Source organism: Choloepus didactylus, chromosome 8, assembly GCF_015220235.1.
Source record: "Choloepus didactylus isolate mChoDid1 chromosome 8, mChoDid1.pri, whole genome shotgun sequence".
Classification (NCBI taxonomy): Eukaryota; Metazoa; Chordata; class Mammalia; order Pilosa; family Megalonychidae; genus Choloepus; species Choloepus didactylus.
Genome location: NC_051314.1, coordinates 102971240 through 102995579, shown reverse-complemented (window position 1 = coordinate 102995579; position 24340 = coordinate 102971240). Strand labels below are relative to the sequence as shown.

Genomic DNA, 24340 nt, shown 5'->3' with positions numbered 1-24340 from the left:
TCCAGAGTCTTTTTAATTTGGCCAACAGTTTCTTTTATTTCCATAAGATCTTCTGTTTTTTTATTTACTATTGCAATGTCTTCTTTATGCTCTTCTAGGGTCTTCTTTATGTCGCTTATATCCTGGGCCATGGTCTTCTTGATGTCCTTTAAATGCTTTGCCATGTTTTCATTCCTCGATTGTAATTCTTTGATTAATTCTGCCAAGTACTGAGTCTCTTCCGATACCTTGATTTGTGTGTTTGGAGTTGGATTCTCCATATCGTCTGGTTTTATCATATGCATTAAGATTTTCTGTTGTTTTTGGCCTCTTGGCATTTGTTTCGCTTGATAGGGTTCTTTCAAGTTGTAAAAAAGGATATCAATCTAATTTTTCAGAAACACACTTTGGTGACGTACACTTTCTCTAACTAACCAGCAGATGGCGTCTGTGAGTCACCTATACCCCTCAAGTCAGTCTCAACCTTGTTCCCACGGTGTGTGGGGAAATGATTCTTGTGGGGTTCAGTTGGAGAACTCAGTTTGGGTGTGTTGCTGGAGCTGTCTGCCCTGAATGTGGGGTGTGTGTACGGGTGGCCAGGGAGGAAGGGCAGCTTTAATATTCAAATACCCCAGGTTCCCAAAGATTCAAGGCCGCCACAAGAGTCTAAGCCTTCATTTCAGTTCACCCCCAGACCCTCTCTCTCACTGTCCCACAAACCACCGGGACTTGGCGTAGCATCCCTGGGTTCTCCGAGCGGGTCCCCCCTCCCAGCCGCGATCCTCCAGAAGTGCAGCGGAGGGAATGCCATGCTACATCACCAGTGCGTGCCATCCCTCAAGGGAAGCCCCGGGCCGCTGGGCCGTGCGGCGGCGCTCTCAGCCCGAAGCAAAGATGGCCGAACGGGGCGTCTCAACCCCCCCTCCTCGCACAGTTCCTCCTTCCTAGCTCCAGGACAACTGGTGGGGTTCTGGGCTGTGGGCACGGCCCTGGACAGGAGTTTATCCAGCCCTCCGGGGAGCCAGCTGCAAGCCACAGGGTTTCTTTCAGCTTCCGGCTCTCCCCTCCGTTCCCCTGGACCCAAGGGTATCTGCAGCAGACTATCCTCCAGGCCAGACACCGAGAGGCTGGCCCAGCCCCCTCTTGCTGTGTTTTACTGTGTGGTTCCCACTCCTGCAACTGCAGCTACTCCTGGGTTTTTCCCCTTTTTTTTTTTTTAAAGAGCCAGTCGGTCTCCAAACGCCAAGCCCTGACTTCCCCACAATGCCGCATAGCTGCGGGTCTTCCAGCCAGCTTACTCACTCGTTTCAGAATGCAGACTCCTGGTTTCACCAAGTATACGGCCCCTGTGATACTAGCAGAGCTCGTCCAGTTGGCGCATCGCTGTAACTGGTATTCTGGGTCACTTTCTGGTTTTTATCTAGTGTTTTTCACAGAGGTGTTTTTTTTGCCCTGTCTCACCTAGCTGCCATCTTAGTTTCTCTCCAATTCCCTTCTTTTAACCTCCAACTTTCCTTCTGTTAACATACATGACTCTAAGCTTCCCCTTTCCACCACATTCACACAGCATTCAGCACTGTTAGTTATTCTCACAATAATGTGCTACCGTCACCTCTGTCCATTTCCAAACACTTAAGTTCAACCTAGTTGAATATTCTGCACATAATAAGCAACCGTTACCCTTCTTTAGCCTTGTTCTATATCCTGTTAACTAAAATTTCATGCCTATGTGTTTACATATTATAATTAGTTCATATCATGAGACCATGCAATATTTGTCCTTATGTGTCTTATTTCACTCAATATAGTGCCCTCAAGGCTTCTTCATCAACCTGTTTTACGATGGTTTTGTTCCCCCACCATACCTTCCATCCTATGTAAAAAATCAATGTTTCCCTGTATAGTCACATATTTATGTATTCACCACCTTCACCACTATCTATATAAGGACATCTTCATTTCTTCCACAAAGGAGGAAGAGTCAAAAAAAGTAGAGAGACGAAAAAGAAAGAAAAAACACAACAGCTACAAAGCAACGAAAGGAAAGATAGAATTAAACTAAAGTAGAATAAAAGGGTCAGACAACATCACCAATGCCAAGAGTCCCATACCCCTCCCTTATGTCCCCTTCTTACAGGCATTTAGGTTTGGTATATTGCCTTTGATACATTAAAGAAGCATAATACAATGTTTCTGTTAACTATAGTCTCTAGCTTGCATTGATTATATTTTTTCCCCAATACCACCCTATTTTTAACACCTTGCAAGGTTGACATTCATTTGTTCTACCTCATGTAAAAACATATTTGTAAATTTTATCGCAATTGTTGAGTGCGCTAGGTTTCACTGAGTTATACAGTCCCAGTCTTTATCTTTCCTCTTTCCTGGTGTCCCACATGCTCCTAACCTTCCTCTTTCAACCATACTCACAGTCATCTTTGTTCAGTGTACCTACATTGCTGTGCTACCATCACCCAAAATTGTGTTCCAAACCTCTCACTCCTGTCTTTTCCTGTTTGTAGTGCTCCCTTTAGTATTTCCTGTAGCGCAGGTATCTTGTTCACAAACCTTCTCATTGCCTTTTTGTCAGAGAATATTTTAAATTCTCCCTCATATTTGAAGGACAGTTTTGCCAGATATAGGATTCTCGGTCAGCAGTTTTTCTTTCAGTATCTTAAATATATCACACCACTTCCTTCTTGCCTCCATGGTTTCTACTGAGAAATCTGCACAAAGTCTTATCAAGTTTCCTTTGTATGTGATGGATCGCTTTTCTCTTGCTGCTTTCAGGATTCTCTTTATCTTTGATGTTTGATAATCTGATTATTAAGTGTCTTGGTATAGGTCTATTCAGATCTATTCCGTTTGGGGTACGCTGAGTTTCTTGGACCTGTAATTTTATGTCTTCCAGAGATGGGAAATTTTCATTGATTATTTCCTCTATTATTGCTTCTGTCCCTTTTCTCCTCTCCTTGTGGGACACCCATGACATGTACATTCCTGTGCTTCATGTTGTCATTCAATTCCCTGAGACGCTGCTCATATTTTTCCATTCTTTTCCTTTTCTGTTCTTTTGTGTATAGGATGTCAGGTGTCTTGTCCTCCAGTTCCTGAGTGTTTTCTTCTGCCTTTTGAGATCTGCTGTTGTATGTCTCCATTGTGTTTTTCATCTCTTCTGTTGTGCCTTTCATTTCCATAGATTCTGCCAGTTGTTTTTTCAAACTTTATACTTCTCTACCTTATGTTTGCCCAGTGTTTTCTTTATAGCCTTCATCTCTTTTGCCAACTCTTCCCTGAACTCATTGATTTGGTTTTCTATTTGATTTGGCATATTTCTTTGATAGATTATTTCATTAAAGTGAAACACTATCTCAACTGTTTCTTGATTTATAAGTTTGTTCCTTTGACTGAGCTGTATCTTTGTTTTTCCTAGTGTAGATTGTAGTTTTCTGTTGTCCAGGTATCTGGTTTCCTTGGTTATCCCAATCAGATTTTCCCAGACCAGCACAGGTTCAGGTCTCTAAATGGGGTTATATTCAGGGTGTATCTTAGAGGAATGACAGACTTTCCTGTGAGGTATCTAGTCACTGTGCTTTTCCTAACCTGGCCAGCAGGTGGTGCCTGTCAGCCTGTCACTCCCAACTGGTATAAGGAGATGTGGCCCCTTCAGTTTCTCTTTTGGCTGTTTTCCCCAGTCTCTGGGGTCGGGTTCTGAAGGGAAAGCTGGGCCCCACCTCCTTACTCTGAGGGAAGATACACCCCCTAGGGAGTGATCATCAGCATTTAAATAGGTTCTTTGTCTCTCTGACTCTGTTATCTCCACCCCTCTCTGGGTTAGAGCACTAAGAACTGAAAATGGCTGAGGCTTTCTCCTCTGAGCCCCTCAGGTTGAGAGAGAGAAAAAGGGACAGAATGACCCCTTTTTGAGCCAGTACAAGGCCCCCCAGATTCACTCGTCAGCCAGAGATAATACCTTATGGGCTCTCCCTCCCTGGACAGATGACTTTTCTGGTTCTTTAAGGTCAGTCATCACTAAAAGCCTCTGTCTGCTTGTTGGGGGTTTGTAGCTTGTATTCAGCAGTTCACATTTGTTAATTAATACCCCAGTTGGAGCTCAGCTGAGCTATATTTGCTCACTCAAAGAATGATGCTTTTTACCACATCAAGGTTTTGCAGCTCAGCCTGCCATGGGGGAGGGTGCTCCCATCTTGGATCTGCAGTTTTTACTTACAGATTTTATGCTGCAATCTCAGGGATGCCTCCCAATCCAGGTTGGTATATGATGTGTGGACAGTCACGGTTGTCCCCAGCAGTTATTCCAAATTATTTACTAGTTGTTCCTGGTTGTTTATTAGTTTTCCAGGGAACTGACTAAATTCCACTTGTCTCTGTACCACCATCTTGGCCCTCTTCCTTTAACTTCATTTTTAATCTTTCTTTTACAGAGAGTCAATTCACAGCATCAAAGTTCACTCATTCATTGATGTATAAATCATTTTTGAGCAGTGATTGAGTGCCAGACACTGTGCTAGTCTTTGGGGCACCAGAGTGCTAATGGGCCAGAAGATATTTAAAGATAACTAGGGAAAATAAGTTGAGGAACAAATAAATCTGACAACCATGGGAATGAATCTGAACTCATTATTGATCTCTGTGTGTGTGTGTGTGTGTGTGTGTGTGTGTGTGTTAGCTCTGTGTGAAAGTGCCTAGAAGCAAGACACCCCAGTAGCAGAGCCCCCTGGCACTAACCGCAAGCCATTCCTCTACTAAAGAGAATGTGGGCTCCTTGGGAAAGTGGCTGATTTAGGACTCAGTTTGGGGAGATACAAGAGGAGATCAGATCATTTCCTTATGTCAAAAAGAAAGGGCTCAAAAACTGGCAGGTACATGTCAAAGGACAAGGACCAAATTTTAGACTATTCAAATATTAAAATAAATAAAGACAACAATGACTTGTAAACCATTGAAAAAATAGGAAGCCACAAGTCCATACTGATAACAAATATATAGATGAATGGATACATATATGCATACATATGTACCTGCATACATACACAAAGCAAGGAAGGGAGTGAGGGAGAATGGTAAGCTCTTCCTTAAATTTAAAAGCTAGATAATGAATTTGGAGAATAGTGGAGTTGGAAAATAACCATTTTGCATCCATAAGAGTAAAGATTGGAGACTGAACAAAAAACATCAAGAAATATCAATGGATGCTAAATGTAGGATGTGAAGTTTGAGGAGGCACAGTGTATTTGTGTGGTTCCAAACTGTCTCCTTACCAATTATTATTACCCAGCAAAATAAAGAGAATAATTACACTATGGAGAAATTAAATTACACCAGATTACACCTTGACTGGGTAATTAAAATTAATATCACCAGTAAAGCACAAACAGGTAATGGCATGCCTCTGCATTTGATACCCTAGAAGGACACATCATCATTTATGTAGCCTTCTGGCCAGGGATACAGAACCTGAATATAATCATGAGAAACAATCAGGCAAATCCAAGATGAGGAACATTTATAAAAATATATTAAAAATACACATTTGTATATCGATAAAATATTAGTAATACAATTCTATTTTAACATTAAACAGATTATATTTTAATACATTCTAACTATATAATGGTTTAATCATTATAATTCATTTTAAGTTAATATGCATGATGTATTATGTGACATTAGAAATTATAGTTGTTATATATTATAAAGTATTGCATATATACATAATGTGTTTATGGATTATATACTTAAAATACACTATTTTTATTATAAATTTTAACATAATACTCTATACATATAAATCATATATTGTTCTAGACTATATAATATGCATAATTCATATATAATACAAATCCTAAATTATGTTTAAATCTAATAATTATTTTATAGAAAGGCAATGCAAGATTGGAACTGCTCCTAACTAAAGGAGAATAAAGGGGATGAAAGAGAAATTACAGTAAATGTCCTTGTTCTAGGAAATACACAACTAAATTATTAAGGTGTAAAGGTACATGAATGCTGCATACTCTCAAATGCTTCAGGAAATAAATAATATTTTTATATATTGAGGGAGAAAGAGAAAAATGATAAAACAAATGTGTCAAATTGTTAAATACTGGTGAATCTGGATAGAATGTATGACCATCCTCTATATTATTCTTGCAGCCATTTTTTTTATATTTGAAATTCTTTTAGAAAATATGTTACTTCAGAAGGGAACTGAAATGGAAGAAGGCTGGGTGGACAGGTGGCTCTTTATTAATCTTCGTATTGTTTTACTACTTAAGAAATAAAATTATAAAGGAAAAAAATAGGATATGGTTCAAAGAATACATTAAAGTAAAGGTCACATTTGGACTGAATCTTAAAGATGAGGAGTTCACAAGAGAAATGAACAGAGTTGACATTTCAGGCAGACAAAACAGCACCTCCCAAACCACAGAGGATTTGGAGTCCATCGTGTGTTAGAGAATCAATTAACAATTAATAGCAGAAAATAATTTTCTGGGAAATGTACCTATAAATATCCTCATAAAAGGAACACGCACTGCAGTCATAGAGGAGAGAAAATGAAGCAAACACAGAACTAGACTGTTCAAGGTTTTAATTCAGGATTCTTCAGCCATCTGAGTGTCTATGTGCAAGTTGTTTCCTAAACTGTTCATGACTTGGTTTTGTGATTATTGTGATTAATGAGATGATGTGTATAAAGTACCTTGCTCAGTAAATGTTGATGCCCTTCTCTCCTTTTCCTTTCATAAAAAAGGGGAGGTTCCCAAGTGCTGTCACTGGTTTCCTGTATGGCTTGTGGAAATCATCTTTTTACTTTAAGGTTTACATGGATGATATTTTAAGTTAACTTTATTAGATAATCTAATAAATATACTAGTTAAAAATCTAAATAAAAAGTAATTCAATTATATGCATGCATATGGATTGACATCAAATCATATATAGAGAAAAATTCTATTACTGGGCATGGCCACAAGAATTTCACTGGCAGTACAGAGCTGAAAACTGTTACTGAATGTTGCTGTTGATCCACACGCTGTTCAATAATCAATTAATCTGTAGGAAACTAGAACACCAAACTGGGAAGACAGCATGACTCAGGGAGGTAGGCGGTGGTACAAGTGTAACAATTGTTCATAGTTCACTTGTGAAACCCAAATAGATCTGTTCAGTCTGTGCAACTGCTTCCCTGAGCATTTAGCTCAGCATTGCCTGCAAGATCTCCTGAAGGTTAAAGAGAGAGCCCAGCTCGCTAGCCACGAAGTCTTGGGATTAAGACTAGACATCTGGGTCTGAGGGACACTCATCACAGCACAACTGGACATGCCCAACTCAGACAACTGCAAGACCGCAAGCTGATATTGGGTGCAGCAAGTTGGAAGGAGAAGATCACAAGCTAGCCAAGCGTAACTAATGCGTTAAAGGCACCCTGAAGCCCTACTTCTCACATTTCAACTAGTTTGTGTTGCTGGGAAGCAGCTGCAGCAGCAGAATGTGCCAGCTGGATATGCCCAGATATAAAAAATGCAGCACCCCTTGGAGCAGAAGCTCAGAGGGGGTGTTGAAATGCTAGTGCTAACACCAACAGACTCTACTGCCAGTTCTAAACCACCAAGAATTCACTGAACACCTACTTTATATCCCTGTCGAGCCCATGTCTTAGGTGAAGGAAGTTAGACCTAAAAGTGAAGTATCTGCCATCAACTTCTGTGTGTCTAGACCACCCAACCATTCACTGTGATTGAATTAGTCAGTAACTGCATTTTATTCTAGCCAGCAAGCTTTTTCCAAACATCTCCTATATGCCAGGTACTGTTCCAGCTTGGAGGAGTACAATCTGCTTCAAAGAGCTTAAATTCTGATGGGGAATACATGCATCAGAAAGAGAAGAAATAACTGCCCTGAGAGGACAGAAGCGATTAATTTTGACTGGAAGATCTGGGAAGGCTTCATGGAAGCCTATAAACTGGGCATGTAAACTGAGACTTAAAGGATAGAGGAAGAGGATTTCAGGAAGCCGAAGGCAGGGGAACTGGATCCTAGGAAAGAAAGGGAACAAAAAGTACATTCCAGGCAGAAGAAACAATAGTGATGGAGAAAGGGGGTCTAAAAATACATGGGTGTGTTTAGAAAGGGAGGCATAAAGTGATGAGAGCATGTGGTGAATGAAGCAAAGAGGGAATGTTGAGTTGGACTCGATTCTATTATAGTGTAGGTTGAACTGGAGGGTGCTGGGAAGGAAAGAAGGACTTGGTTAATTCATGATAAGGGAGCATGACTCAAGGGAGGAAGACTGAGGAAAAAAAATGCATGCAAATGCCTCAAATTGCAGGCTTCCATAATCTACAAGGCAAATGTAACCTGAGAACTGCAGCCTCTAATAAATACTTAAACACTGGAAAACTGGGTGAACATAATTGGGTGGAATTCAAATAGCAAGGTTAACAGCACTACACAGAATCATATGTGGAAATTGCAAATTTAAGGATTTAATTGGCTCCCAAACCTCGCTATTTCCTGGAATACCACTCAAGGATTTGTATAAAGTATGCTATATGTATAAACTTGCTAATATTTTTTATCCACAAGAATAACTTCCATTAGCCTCAGACAAGGCCATGAATGTGCATTTAACACATGGTAACAACTACAAACCAGACTGACTAATTAGACTGTGACCCATTCTTGTCTATGTGTTCCTGTCCTAGTTCTGGAAACATCAACCCTAACCTTTTACTCCACATGTCAGCGTTTCCTGGCTCTTGCCTTTTGACCTGATCTAAGTGGATTCCTTAGAGCCAGCAACGTCTCTCTGGTGACAGTTAAGCTTTAATTCTTGAAAGGAAAATTATAATTATTTTCCCTGTTTTCTCAATTTCTCTACTGACTTTTCCCATGGAAAACATATAAATTTCTTGATAAATATACTGCCAGGAAATCCCAGGAAGAATCACAAGGCCCTAAACGATCTATCTTACTCATTGTTACACTGCCACAATGAGAATACTGTCGCTATATAATAACCATTCAAACAGTTGTTGAAAGACTGAGTAAATAAAGGAGTCTATCCCCCCCTACTTAAATTGGAAATAGTTTTCCTCTACCCTGGGTTTTTGTTTCATCACTACATATTTCTTTGTTTGATATCTATTTATGTGCTTGTTCTTTGACTTTTCCATGTGCTTTAATAAATTACGGGTAGAGGCCATGCAATCCACCCATACAGCCCCCTGGCATCTAGCAGTGCCCTGCACCAAACAAGTACTCTTTAACTATTTGCTGGTTACATAATTAATAAAGCAAACCCAACAGTCTAAGCATAACAGCATGTTCAAACTAAACCCCATCCAAAAAACATAAATCATCCATCATTCATGGGATAACGTATGGTCCGATATTTGTTCTTGTTTTACAAAGGCAAGCTATTTCCCACCAACTCTTGTCCTCTACCACCACAGTCTTTTTTTCTAATACTTTATCCCTATGTCTTCTCTAAAGTACATCTCTTTTCCTATGTTTCTGTCCTCCTCCTAAAAAACATCCGTTATTAAATAAGTCTCTTGATTCTACTTCGTAGTACCAATTGCTTGTAGGTCAAATTTCTTTGGCTCCTTCTCATACCTCTCTCATCTTCTTGTGAATGCACATATCTTCTCCCATATTATACCCTAAATAAATGGCCAGTTCTTGGACTAGTTTGGCCCTTAATTGTGTCTCCAAAGATGTTTTTCAATTACTACAAAAGCCTGCTGAACTCTTTTTTTAAAGGTCATTTTGTTAATAGAATTTTCTTCTCTACTTAGAATTCAACCTAAACTCTATCAGCTCCTGATCACACTGCCCAAGACTACCTGTGTTTAATGCATTTCCTGACTGCCAGCATCGATTTAAGACTGTTTCTGCCCTACTCACCTGTTCTTAAAATAATTGTCCCTGAGACACTCTAAGCATGGATTTCCAACTGTACTTAAAAATTACTTGTCATAAATTTAATACTGTCTATGGTCTTAGCTTAAAAGTCTGTGGCCCACCATCACATATTCCATATAGCTAGAAGGAATAGTCCTTGACTATTTTTCCTGGTGTCACATCCACAAAGAATATTAAAAATGTATGTGTCTTTCTCATCTTTTTAAATTCATACCTAAAATTTCTCATAACTTCAAATAATTGAAAGGATCTAACTTCCAGGGCATTATAAATACTGATATTTTAAAATAAAGTCATAACGTTACTGTTTCAAATGTACCAAACACATCATCTTACATTTATACAAACATGAACAAGCATTTCTTTAAAAAGTAGACATTATGTATCCTTTTTTCTTGAACTCATATTTCCTTTTTATTATTTCTTCAGCATTTTCCAAAATGTATTATCTAGTTACGTTTTAAAATATTTTACTTATCATCCCATTTCTCTGTAATAACAAAACATATATTTAAATTTATTTTTTAATTTTCTGGGACCACAAGATTATAAATGCCAGATTTTAATTTTGTATTGTTATCATTTCAACTATTATTAAAACCCAAGTGTTTAAGACATCATAAGTAATTAAGGAAAATTGATAATTATGAAATATAAAAAATATATCTTTATAATAAAGGTGTAGCAGGTTTCTTTTCAATAATTTCAGTTATCTGTGGCTGAATGTACCCATTTTTAGAATGAGACAGGATACCGCATAGATTCTATTCCTAATCTTCATCTTTATAGACCATTCACATAAATAAGCGAGAATGCAAGTAGCCATGTCATAGCAGTGACTTCAGTCTTTTAACTCCAAAGTTATGGTAAAAATCACATAGTGATCTGTCATCTTAAATTATTTTTAATGATCTACCACTGATGACTCAAGCAGGTCTTCCTTTAATTTAGTTGAAAGCAAATCATTCAAATAAACCTATCATTAGTTACCTGTCATTAGAGTCATTTACTTCCACAGTTTCTCAGAAGTACAGCACAGTGGTTTTACCAAGACTTTCCAAATGACCATAACCTATACCTCATACTCTTTCATTTAGGGGCAACTTGTTCTGTCCAACATACTCAGAGTTGGTAAAATGAAAATATTTTATACCTTTGAAAATACAGCTTTTTGAATAAAATGATTTTTTCCCTTATCATGCACTCTAAATATATTGTTGTAAAAACCTTGGGCTTATAGATAACAGTATTACTTTGTGCGTGGAAAATGTCTATCATATAGCCTAATTAGCAAAACCAGCCATCATTATGAAATCAACAGGCCCAATCAGACTTCTTGTGTCAATTCAAATAAACATATTATTATGTATCCCCATGACACCACCTCACTTCTAAATTCAGCACATAAACCTAGGCCCCCATGCCCTAATTTTCCAATGTCATGCTGTATTTTTCACAGAAAATATGTGTAAGGCAAGGAAAGAATGAAGTCCTAATTTGGGCTTATGAAAGTCTTAATTGAAGGAGGCTTTGCTGACACCAAAAATGAAAGCTCTTCCTTCGTAAGGTGTCTCAGAGGTTTGTACACATGGATGATAATAAGATTCTGACGGATGAAAGGTATTTCTTATTTTCGTTAAAAATTAGAGAAAGGCAACTGTGAATGGGGAGGCGGGAAAAGAGAAGGAACTTCAGGTCTTTACCACAGGTGAGTTCTCAAGCAGATCAACTTTACAAGTGTCCAGATGCAGGCTGAGGCTCTGGAAGGGATTCTTTTGAAAGTATCATGTCCATATATCCCTTGGAAAGTCATGGTCTACCCCTAGAATCCACACACACAATAAAACCAGGTGCAGTTACCGAGATGTGAAACAAGAGTTTAATAATGCCATCTCAGTGCATGATTAAGTAAATATTTTAAAGAAGGTCATAGATCCAAACAATCTATACTTTCTGAATAAATTTCTCACCACCCAAAAAATAGCTGTACTTCTTATTAAACAACTTGGAAAACAATTTATAAATCTCATAAGCCTGTCTTTCTAAATTGAAGACTGTCATTCTAACTTTTAAGGTCCTCCTCCTAGTACTAACAGATCTGCATCATAAATATTATATATAGAGAGCAGAGTGAAAAAAGGTAAAAAATAAATGTAGAACAGGAATAATGGCTCAACATGAGAAGTATCTCAAAATGCTCCTTGCTGTTAAAATATACTAGGACTTAAATTTTCTGCAAAAAATTTATTACTGACCTTATATCACTTCCAGTAATAATTATAATTGTTATTGAGAAAAGCAGTTAATCTCAGAGGTGCAATAAAGACAATTTTGAATTTTCAAAAAAAGAGAAGTTGTCAAGCAGAATATAATAAACATGTTAGTGGGGCTTTGACCATGTGGTTTTTTGAGAGGGAAAAAAATCAGTTTAGCTTATGTTTCATTCTTATTTTTGCTTCATTATTTCACTGAGTTCCAATTATACTTACAGCCTCAGTGTGAATAGGATGTACGGCAAAAAGCAATGCCGTAACAAAAGCAAGTCCACTATTCTTGAAGACAGCTTTGTCACAGGTGTACATCAGCACAAGAGTCACGAGGCAGTGTAAAATTATATTTACTGCATGAAAATAGAATGGGTCCATGCCAGTCAAAAACATGTTTAGCCTGTAAAAAACAAAAACAGAAACAAAAAATGCCATTAGCTACAAACAGAATGCATACAAGGAAAGCAGAGGGAATCTATCATTTAAAAAGATAACTTATTCAGAGCATCGTGAATGTAATTAACAGAACCGAAATATATATCTGAATATGACTTAAAGGGGAAATGTAAGATTGAATATATGGTAACAGAATAAAAAGTTTTAAAAATAATCCTTGGAAGTACTCTACACCAACAGTGAACCCTAAGTTCAACCATGACTATAGTTAATAGCTGTGCTACCATCAAGTGTAAGAAATGTTCCACTCCAATGCAAGGTGTTGGTGGTGGGGTGGGGTACGTGGGGATACTGCATTTTGTGGAGGATTGTTCTATAAACCTGCAACTTCTCCAATAACAAAAAAAAAAAAAAAAAAGATAAGCTATTAAATTAATTATTTTAAAATTATTCTCCATATCTGGTTACTCTCTATATTTGAGAAAGTATCACTTTTTTTTCCAATCTCAGAATTGTGGAGAAATTACTGCAAATATGGTATTACTTCAGAAAACTCTGGTCTCACAGAGACAGGTGCAGAACCTGTTTCAACCCTCACTCTATGTCTAATGCAGATACCCTCAATATCCGTACTTCCGCTGCAGTGCTCCTCCTAAGTAGCTAACGTTAGAAGGCAAGTCCACAGGGCTATGGGAAGTCACGGCTGCCTGGGACGAGGCAGGAACTACGAGACTGTGATTGTGACATCCTGGTTGGGATACACCAGGCATGAACTTGTTCTCTCACCCTTGCTGCCACCAGGAACCAAATTCCAGATTATGCATCTGGAAGCATCATTAATTACTATCCCAAAAGGCACTCATCAGGGCACCCACATGCTTATCACCAGCTGCAACTGAAATAAAAAGGCTGAGCAAAAGCATTACACTGCAGAATCTGTATTAAATGTTTTCTAACATGTATTCTAACACAGAATTCAGAACCTGAATTCTAAGTTTATGACAAAGAAACTTCAAAAGAACCACAAAAAGGAGGGAAACCTAGTATTCAACATCTTAAAATATAATTTCCTTAGATAGATGCAGAGCGGAGGGACTTCCGAAGTTTACCTTAAATTTAATAACAGAACATAATGCCTGCAGTTGAGTCTGTGAGGTTATAGAAAAAATACATTTGTACAAGGTATGACTCTTCTGAGGGAGCACAGGTGCCCTAAGTGGTATTGTCTATAGCTGTTGTCTACACTCCAGACCATTTTACCCCAACAGGGACCTCAGGTCTTTATTTTCATGCCCTTGATCTGCTTCTGTTATGGAAATACTTCCTCTTTGCCAAAATAATTGAAAATGTAGAGGTCAACTCAAAATGACATACACATATTTGAAATACTTGATTCATGCAGAATTTTAAACATTTCAAGCTCTTTTTGGACACATCAATCTAGGTGTAATAGTTACTGATAAACTCCATTTCCACTGAAATAACCAGGAACTTAACCAATCTTAGAAAAATGAAACGTTGGGTGGGATTCAACTCCAGGGCTCTGCTGTGAGACCCGGCCCTGCTGTGTGTTGACAAACTCTGTGCAAATGTGCACACCCCCAGGTTCTCAGGACAGGAGCCTGATGTGAAATAACCCATCTACACCTGAAGGAAAGAGGAGCAGGGACTAGGGGACTAACAGAGAGAACAGCATCACATTCTAGTACAAGAGGACTCAGGCCCAGTGGGAGAGCTGCCGGAAATGAGAAAGCCCTGGAAGAGGTGTGAGATGGACAACACTGAGTCCTGGTCCTCAGAGAACCTGGGTGCAATCCCCTCAGAAGCTGTTCCCCTGAGGTTGATTTAACACTGTTTTCCACTTCATCAAGCTGAGCTTTCTAAACCAACCAAGCCACTTGCCTAAAATTCACTCACACTCATAACAATGATGAGAGGAAACAGGCAATCTCACATCCACTTGGTGGGTGTTGAGGTTGGAAAGTCTCTAGGGTGGCAACAGATATCAATGGTTTTCAAAAGTACACACTGTTTGACTCAGCAATTCCACTTCCAGATTCCCATAAAGAAATAGCCAAGAAAGCACTCAAAGATATATATATATTTACAAGGATGCATCTTGCAGTTTTATTTATAAAAATAAAATTTTTGAAAATAACCTAAATGTCCAACAAAAGGGAAACAAATTTTGGAAGTATCATATCATGGATGACTATGGACCCTTAATAATAATTATGTGGAACTATATTTATTGACATGGAACAGTATTTGTAGTAAATCATCATTGAAAAGAGAGATATTAAAGCATAGCACAGCATGGTTCCATTTTGTTTTTAAAAGGTAAATATATATTAAAATGTATCAAAGTCCTTATATAATAAAGCAATAAAAGTTTAAAACTGCTTTGTAGGATAAACTTGTGATTAGCTATTAAGTTTAAGAAGAATGGTAAAACCCATCATTATAGTATAACCCTCAATTATATAAAATAATAATATGCATGAGATTTCAGATGGGTTTTATTTTCATTTTTGTGCTTTTCTAGTTTCATAATTTTCCACAAATATTTTATATTATGATCAGAAGAAACCATGACTTTTTTAAAGTCTTAAACATAGAATATTACTGTTTATTTATTTGTATATGACAGCCACAGAGAGCCAGTGCCCACTCCTGACTCAAAGGACTCTAACTACTAGTACCTCCACACTTAGACGTTCTTGCACTAAAAGCCCAGGTGTGGGGCAGGGGCAGAAGGCAGAGTACAGAATGGCAATGGAGAGAAAGGCAAGCTATCGAATAAGCCAAATCCTTGATGTATTTGATAGATTCCCAGAGGCACTATAATTTAGACCACAAACTTGGATTACAAATAATAGCAGTGTTTTCTAAAAGAGGACAAAAGACATGTTACTGCTCTAAAGTATCTGTTATTCAACCTTCTGAGAAATAAAAAGCATCATTAAAGATGGTGTTATCACGATATTGCCAAATTTTTATGAGGTACTTAATATGTATTCCTTTCCCCATCCAAAAATGATATAAAATGGTAGACCTGAGTCACCTTTACGGCCCATATGCATCATATCTAAAAATGTGCAGCTGTCATCCATGTAAATTATTACTTCTGGAAACTGATTAGGACACAGTACTGGCATTTTAAGTGGATTAAATTAAAGTAGATCCCAAAATATAAAAATAAATTGTTAAATGGGGAGCTGTTACAGTACTAAGGTAATGACGGGTAAGTCCCTTATGTAGTATTTGACACTAGTGGATCTAAACTTTGAGAAATCACTGAGAATCTGGAGTTAGGAGAACTTCCCAAATGTCTAAAATGGTGGAGAGTAAACTCTCCAAACTACAGAAGAGTGATCTTGAGACAAAATGCTAACAAAATTCTAGAGCATATTCTATTTGTGAAAAAAAAAAAAAAGGAAAGAACGCCTGATTCTGGGAACCAATATGGGTTCACAAAAACAAGGGCTTACATGAGTAATGTCAAATTTATGTGATAAATGGAACACATCTTCATTTTAATGAATTACATCTTCATTTTAACAAAGGTACTTATCAAAATCTCTCAGGATTTCCCTGGATATAACATGGAATAAGTTGGATTCATAGCAAACACCAAGAGCAGTGAAAAATACATTGTCTCCTTGGATAGCGCCCTCCTTTGTATGTCATAGGGTTCTGATGAAATCTCTTCAATACTTTTATCAAAGACTTGAATGAAAATATAGAGTGTATGCTTATCAAGCTCACAAAAGACCAAATCTGGGAATGTAGTGGATGACTGATTGAGATTCACAGTGAGTTTAAACAGCTGAAACTGATAGTTAATCCTAAAAGTATTAGCTAGAATAGGTGTAAGTATAAAGATCCACATTAAGATATAAAAGAGAACAAAATGCTAGTGATCTAGATCAAAATGTACAGGTAATATTGACTCAAAGAGCTATTTTGTCCTGGCTATGAAAGCAAACCAATCCCCCAACAAACAGACAGACAGACACATGCAACTGCACAAGTCAACTATTTTCATTTCAATTCATTCCAACAGTTATGTATTAAGCATTTACTGCACATCAAGCATGATGCAGGCCTCAGAGATACAAAGGCATGGTAAGACACACCATCTGCCAACAAAGAATTAACAGCGTATAGTAGGAGAGAGTCATTGAAACAGATGACTACTAGTTCGTGGAATAATTACAGCAACAGAAGAACCTACTAGTACAAAGATGGCAAAGGAGGAGGGCAGGAGAGGCAAAGTGGGTGGTATCCATGGTGGGGCAGCAGACCCTGAGGGTGCTACTTACACACTAGAGCACCTTCACAAGATGATGAAGGTGGGGGGAGGTGTATCTCAAAACGGCATCTCAGGAAGGTATGTTTCAGGAAATGGGGGATACCCGGATCAGAGAAGGATGACAAACAGAAAATGATAGCAAGTTCCCTAAACGAAAGAATCTTTTGCCATATGTAGGCTATATTCCCTGTGTTAAGCACAATGCCTGGTTCATGCTCATCCCTCAATAAATATTTGAATGAATGGATGAACATAGGAAAGGAAGATGGGAAGGAAAGAAAGAAGGAAGGGAGGGAATCCTGAAGAAGTGCACTTATTCTAAGCAACTCCCAGAGAAGAAACTAAGATCAACATCCAATATCCTTGGGCAAACAAGCTGCCCAAGGACAAGGCTTAGCCTGCAAATTGTTTGGTTTCACCATTTTTTTTCTTTTTTAAAAAAATTTTTTTTTAACTTCCTGACATTTAAAAATCATATGACTTCATATAAAAAGCTCTAGCTTCTCTTGACATATCGTAAGACCAGGCAACTCTGCACCTACATGCCTGCATGGATTACTTGGGCACTCATTTAGATGGGGCAAATGCTCACAGTTCCTATCATATTCCTAACCTGAAGCTGTTCATTTATCATTATACAAGCTGTAGTGGTTTGGAGTTGTTATGTATCCCAGAAAAGTCCATGTTCTTTTAATCCATTCCCCTGGGTGTAGACCTATCGTGGGTGGGAACTTTTTATTAGGTTATTTAAATTGAGATATGACCCACCTCATTCAAGGTGGGTGTTCAAGTTTGCTAATGCTGCCAGAACGCAAAACACCAGAGATGGATTGGCTTTTATAAAAGGGGATTTATTTGGTTACACAGCTACAGTCTCAAAGTGATAAAGTATCCAAGTTAACGCATCAACAATCAGGTACCTTCACTGGAGAATAGCCAATGGTGTCCGGAAAACCTCTGTTAGCTTGGAAGGCACGTGGCTGGCATCTGCTCCAAAGTTCTGGTTTCAAAATGGCTTTCTCCCAGGACATTCCTCTGTAGGCTGCAGTTCCTCAAAAATGTTACTCTTAGTTGCACTTGGGGTATTTGTCCTCTCTTAGCTTCTCTGGAGCAAGAGTCTGCTTTCAACGGCCATCTTCAAAATGTCTCTCATCGGCAGCTCCTATGCTTTCTTCAAAGTGTCCCTCTTGGCTGTAGCTCCTCCTCAAAAGTTCACTCTCAGCTGCACTGAGTTCCCCCTGTCTATCAGCTCATTTATATGGCTCCAGTGACTCAACTTAGATCCACCCCAAATGGGCGGAGCAACACTTCCATGGAAATTATCCAATAGAGTCATCACCCACAGCTGGGTGGGGCGCAACTCCAAAGAAATACTCAAAGAATTACAATCTAATCAACACTGATTACATCAAAGATAATGGCGTTTGGGGGGACATAATACATTCAAACTGGCACAGTGGGTCTTAATCCTTTTACTGGAGTCTTTTATAAGAGAGATAAAATGAAGAGAAGCTCACAGAGAAAAGTCTGGGAGAAGCTAAGAGAGAACCCACATGAAACAGAGAGGAAGTCACTGAAGCCAGAAGCTGAAAGCAATGAAACCAGGGAGAGAAGGACCAGAATATACCAGCCATGTGCCATTCCAGGTGACAGAAGTGTCCAAGATGCTTGCAGCCTTTCTTCAGGGAAGTTATCATCCTGTCGATGCCTTAATTCGGACATTTTCACAGCCTTAGAACCATAAATTTGCAAGCTAATAAAGTTCTATTGTACAAGCCAACCCATTTCTGGTATATTGCATTTCGGCAGCATTAGCAAACCAAAACACAGGCATTGTTGTTTTTCTTACAGTCATGAGGAGAGTAATGTGTTTCTTGGGCCTGTGTTACTATCAAACATGGAAAACTGAAAGAGATCAAAATGACTACTTGTAGGCAGCAAAATGAAAAAAAGCACATTTTCCCCAGAAGATAAAAATATTCCCATGTATCTAATATATGGCAAAGAATATAACCTTACATCTAGTTCATGTCACTCAATTACTGTATCAGCCTGGACTTTCAGCATTTGAGTTTTCAACCCTTGGTATACAAATCACAAGAAAGCAGACTTCAGCTCATGGAAAGAACTAAAATTTAAAACTGGAATGGGTATACTTGGATAACTGGAAATGTCCAGACAGAAGCGTGAAGACAGCCCACCCCAAATACCATCCAAAAAAGAACGGTATCTTAAGTCCCACTTCACTCTGAACACACGTCTGTTAGAGCACCAACCAGCTTTTAAAATCTCTTTTTGCAATCTTCCTCAAGAGATGATAGCATTTTTTTCATACAGTGTAAGAAATTAATTTCTTTTCATCATTGCATCCATCTCACTCAGCACACAACATTTACTAAATCAAAGTTTACTGAATGAACAAATAAATTTGTATTTAGACAATGGAAAAGATCATCTTTTCCTTTAATTTTATTTGATTTAGCCTTAATTTCTCACTTAAAAATAGCCCAAGCAGTAGGAAATGTCACAATTTGTTTTTCTGAAATAATCTAAACAGCCACCTCTGACATATTCAAAATCTTCCAGACTTTGACAAATATGAACGCAAATAGTCCTTTCTCTAGCTGAACTCCCTCTGCCCTTTGTAAAACTACCCAGAAAGGGGAGGTCATGGGCTTCTCATGGCCTACAGACTTAAGATCAAGTATATGCCTCCCTTTTAATTTTTGTCTTTGAAAAATAGCTCTGATTTAAAAACAAAAACAAAAACAAAAGGCTGCATCCGTGGAATAGAGATTTATATTGGGGAATAAACTGGGGTCCTTCCTCATGGGGACCTGCTCTCACTTCAAATGGCCCAACCTCAATGAACAAGTCTAGAAACTTGGCAAGAGATTGTGACTTGCTATTGTGATGACTCATGTCCGGTTTTTGGCTACTAGACCTAGAGTTTTTCCTGTTTTATAGAACAAACAGCATTTCAGAGGGCTTCCTATCTAGTTCATTTCTAGGGACAATGTGTTTGATTAGCCATCACCAATGATCCCTGCAGTTCAAACATTCTGATTACTACTATGTTTCAGCTGCCCTTTATGGTAAGTGTACCCACCCAGTCTCTGCCAGCTCTGCCACTCCACCTCTGGTACTACAGGTTCCCATCATCACCAAGAAATCAGGGAGCCCACCTCAACAGCAGCAGCTCCCATCATCACACTTGACCTACAGAGAGGCACTCAAAAGCCTCCCAAAGTTGCAAGTGCTCCCTCAACAACGTATTTCCTGATGCCACAGCAAAGGGAAAGTCATCTGAGCCCTCTCTAGGAATGTAGTGGAGGGGTGTGGGTGGGGAGAGTGTGCAGGCTGCATGTGATAAATGCATTCCAACATTCCTGTCACAGTAAGCCTCTGGATTTCTTCCACTACATTATGCCACAGAGATTATGGCACCTCAACCTCATTAAATCTAGACTACCATTGAGTCCTCATGGTTCCCAAGCTTTGGAATCACCTGGCATGTTTCCTACAACTGCTGATTCCCTAACATCACCCCAATAATATTACAAGTCAATCTGTCTGATATGGGGCACAGAGAGCTGGCTCGAGCAATCCATGTAGCCTGAACAATGAGACACAGTTCTCAAAGCTTAAGGGAAGCCTATATAGGGTTACCATGCTTACTAGCCAAAACCAGTTTTCTCAGCAATAATACGACACATATTCACTTCCAATATGAACTACAGCCAAAGGAAAAGAAAAAATTCAGTATCCTCCTTTATCATCTGTTTCCGGTGTCTCAAATGCTGGGTTTTCCAACCCTTCGCTGGAGGGTTCCCACAGTCCAACACTAAGCACACAGCACAGCCTCCTGTCTTCCTCTATTGCCACTGGTCTTTCTTCTTCCCCATCTCTTGCCATCATTACAGCTCTCAAATGCTCACTATCTTAGAGCATTCAACCAATACATAACAACATCTGGTTCTGCTCATTTTTCCTCTAAGGCAAATCCCTCTGGACCTTAATAATTTTGGTTGCTCTTCTTCTGCATTCCCTCCAGTACTAGGAAGAAATCATCAAATTGTCATTGCTTAATGATCTGAAGTACCAAAGGATGTGATTCACAGGCACCAATGCAAACACAACAACGCAGAGGAGAGAGCAGCACTCTGAGGTGAAAGCAAAATTCATAATTCTGATTCAAACTCAATACATCACATCCTGACCTGACTATGAGGACATTAGGGAAACTAGGGGGAAAGGAAGGGAGAGGTTGGACAAGAAGAGCCCACATATGACTGCAGGGACAGTTACTGTCACCTGTGTCACCTTAGTTTTCAGAGTAAGAACTGCACTAAACAAAAGAAGGACAAGACCAATAACCATATGTAAAAGACAGCAAGTCCCAGATGAAAGTCCTCAAAAAGAAAACTGGCAGATAATAAAAATTAGAACAGACAGTGCTGGTTTGGATCTATTATGTCCCCTACACAAGCCATGTTCTTCAATGCATTCTTGTAGGGGCAGACTTATTAGTCTTTTGATTAGGGTGGGATCTTTGATTAGGTTGTTCCCATGGTGACGTGACCCACCCAACTGTAGGTTGAAACCTCTAATTATATTATTTCAATGGTGGTGTTACCCCACACGTTCAAGGTGGATCTTGATTAGTTTACTGGAGTCCTTTACGAGAAGCTGAGAGTGACATTTTGGAGAGAAGCTAAGATATGTAATTGGCACTTGGAGACTTTGGAGATGCAGACAGAAGGACATTTGTAGATGCCCAACTAAGAGATGAAGCCCAGAGTTTGCCCCGGAGAAACTAAGAGGGAACCCCTGGATGCTTAGAGAGAAAATGCCTGTGCCGGTTTGAATGTATTACGTCCCCCAGAAAAAGCCATATTCTTTGATGCAATCTTGTGGGGCAGACGTCTTGGTGCTGATTAGATTTGCATGGAAATGCGCCCCACCTAACTGTAGGTGATAACTCTGATGAGATATTTCCATGGAGGCATGGCCCCACTCATTCAGAGTGGGCCTTGAGTGGTGGAGCCATATAAATGAGCTGACGGGCAGAGGGAACTCAGTGCAGCTGTTGAGTGATGTTTCGCAGAGGAGCTACAGCCAAGAGGGACACTTTGAAGAAAGCACAGGAGCTGCAGATAAGAGAAAGTTTGAAGACGGCCGTTGAAAGCAGACTCTTGCTCCAGAGAAGCTAAGAGAGGACAAATACCCCACGTGCAACCAAGAGTGACATTTTTGAGGAACTGCAGCCTAGAGAGGAACGTCCTGGGAGAAAGTCATTTTGAAACCAGAACTTTGGAGCAGACGCCAGCCACGTGCCTTCCCAGCTAACAGAGGTTTTCTGGACACTACTGGCCATCCTCCAGTGAAGGTACCCGATTGCTGATGTGTTACCTTGGACACTTTATGGCCTTAAGACTGTAACTGTGTAACCAAATACCCCCCCCCCCCCTTATAAAAGCCAATCTATCTCTGGTGTTTTGCATTCTGGCAGCATTAGCAAACTAGAAAAATGCCGCAGGAGAAAGAAGCAAGGATGCACAGGAGCTGAGAGAGAGGAGTGAAGACAGAAACCCAGAGACATTTTGGAGAAAGCCATTTTGAAACCAGAACCAGGGAGCAAAAGGGCCAGCAGATGCCAGTCATGTGCCTTCCCAGCTGACAGAGGCATTCTGGACGTCATCAGTCATTCTTCAGTGAAGGTATTCTCATGTGATGCCTTAGTTTGGAAACGTTTATGACCTTGGAACTGTAAATTTTTAACCTAATAAATCCCTTTATAAAAGCCAATCCATTTCTGCTACTTTGCATAATGGCAGCTCTAGTAAACCAGAACACAGACCAGCATCAAATATTTTAGTTATAATTATAGCTAAGTTGTCAATTTCTAGCAATTTTTTTCTTTGAAAGATTTGTGATTGGTGGAATACCTGGGGAGAGGAAGACACAGTCATGATAGTTTCTTTGAGAAAGTATTTTTAGGTCCTTATACTTCATTTAATCCAACAGGAAATATTTCATCGGGAAAAAATGACTATTCCTTACAGAAAGCAAGAACGTGAGATGGATGAACTTTAGTTCCCTGACAGCAGGTTGTGGAGAAAAGCCTCTGTACTTCTTGATTTTGCTTCAGAAGCTACAGCTGCTGTCTCTAACACTGAACTTGACAGCAAGCATCCACCAACTAGTATACTTCAGTATGCGGGGTATACTATATATCCAATATGTAGAAATGCAATAAACTGTTACATTTTTCAATATGCCACCCAAGAAAAGGAAGATCCAAAGAGTCACATCCCCAGTAGGTTACAGTGGAGAGCCACAATCATCCCTTTTAGAATCAAAGATGTCCCTTAATCTCCTAGTAAGCAGGACCCACTGGGACCCTCTGGGTGTGTCCAGAACTTCCTACTCTGCCTCCACTTCTCTATTAAAGAAAGGAAGAACAAAGGTGAATGAGCCAAGAAATTACCCAAGCACGCATTCTCTCTACAGTATAAACATGTAGTCCTCCTGTGATGGTTGGGTTCATGTGTCAGCTTGGTCAGGTGATGGTGTCTGGCTGTCTGGTCAAGCAAGCACTGGCCTATCTGTTGCGCCAAGGACATTTTGTGGACTTAAATCATCAGTAAATTGATTGCATCTATGGCTGTTTAATCTGCAGTCGGCTAAGGGGAGTGTCTTCTGCAACGAGATGTTTAATCCAATCAGTTGAAGGCTTTTAAGGGGGAGATGATGACTTTAGCAGTCGGGAGAAAGAACCTTCATCTCTACTTCAGCCAGCCAGCCTCTCCTGGGGAATTCATCAAAGACCTTCATCAGAGGTCTTCCTCAGGTCAGCTTGCATCCTGCCCTATGGAATTTGGACTCATGTATTCCCACAGTTGTGTGAGACACTTTTATAAAATCTCATACTATTTACATATATCTCTTATTGGTTGTTTCCCTAGAGAACCTTGACTAATACACCTCCCTTAAATATTTACCTGAAAAAATGTGGGTGCCTACCATGCATGCTAACTACTGATTCAGGTGCTAGAGAAACACCTCAAGGAACGTCCATTGTAATGAGGGGAGATGAAAACCAACATATATAATGTCAGATAGCAATGAGGGCTACTAGGGTAAAGCAAGCTAGAAGAATCAGGGTGAATCATGGAGGAAGGCTTGCTATTTCAGATGATGTAGCCAGGGAAGGCCTTTGCGATGAGGTGTCATTTGAGCAGAGACTGAAGGGGATGGGGGAGCATGCCAAGCACATATCTGGGAAAGAGCATTCCAGGAAGAGGAAACAAATACAGAACCCTTGCAGGTAGTGAGTCTGGCCTGTACAAGGAACAAGGGCTCTAGAATGGTGATAGAGAATATGAGGTGGAGATTAATAGAAGAGAAATCAGAGAGATGGCCAGGG

At 39.3% G+C, this 24340-nt stretch overlaps 1 protein-coding gene across 6 annotated transcripts in view; it reads right to left on the bottom strand.

The window, feature by feature from the left end:
• Positions 1-24340, bottom strand: part of TMTC1 (transmembrane O-mannosyltransferase targeting cadherins 1) — a 289639-nt gene that overhangs the window by 259101 nt on the left and 6198 nt on the right. For all 6 annotated transcript variants that reach the window (XR_005218412.1, XR_005218411.1, XM_037846482.1 and 3 more), the window contains exon 2: positions 12423-12600. Coding sequence is in view for 4 of the 6 variants with exons in the window: in XM_037846482.1 (XP_037702410.1) it covers positions 12423-12600 (178 nt within the window). In the remaining 2 variants the exon portion in view is untranslated. The remainder of the gene's footprint in view (positions 1-12422; positions 12601-24340) is intronic.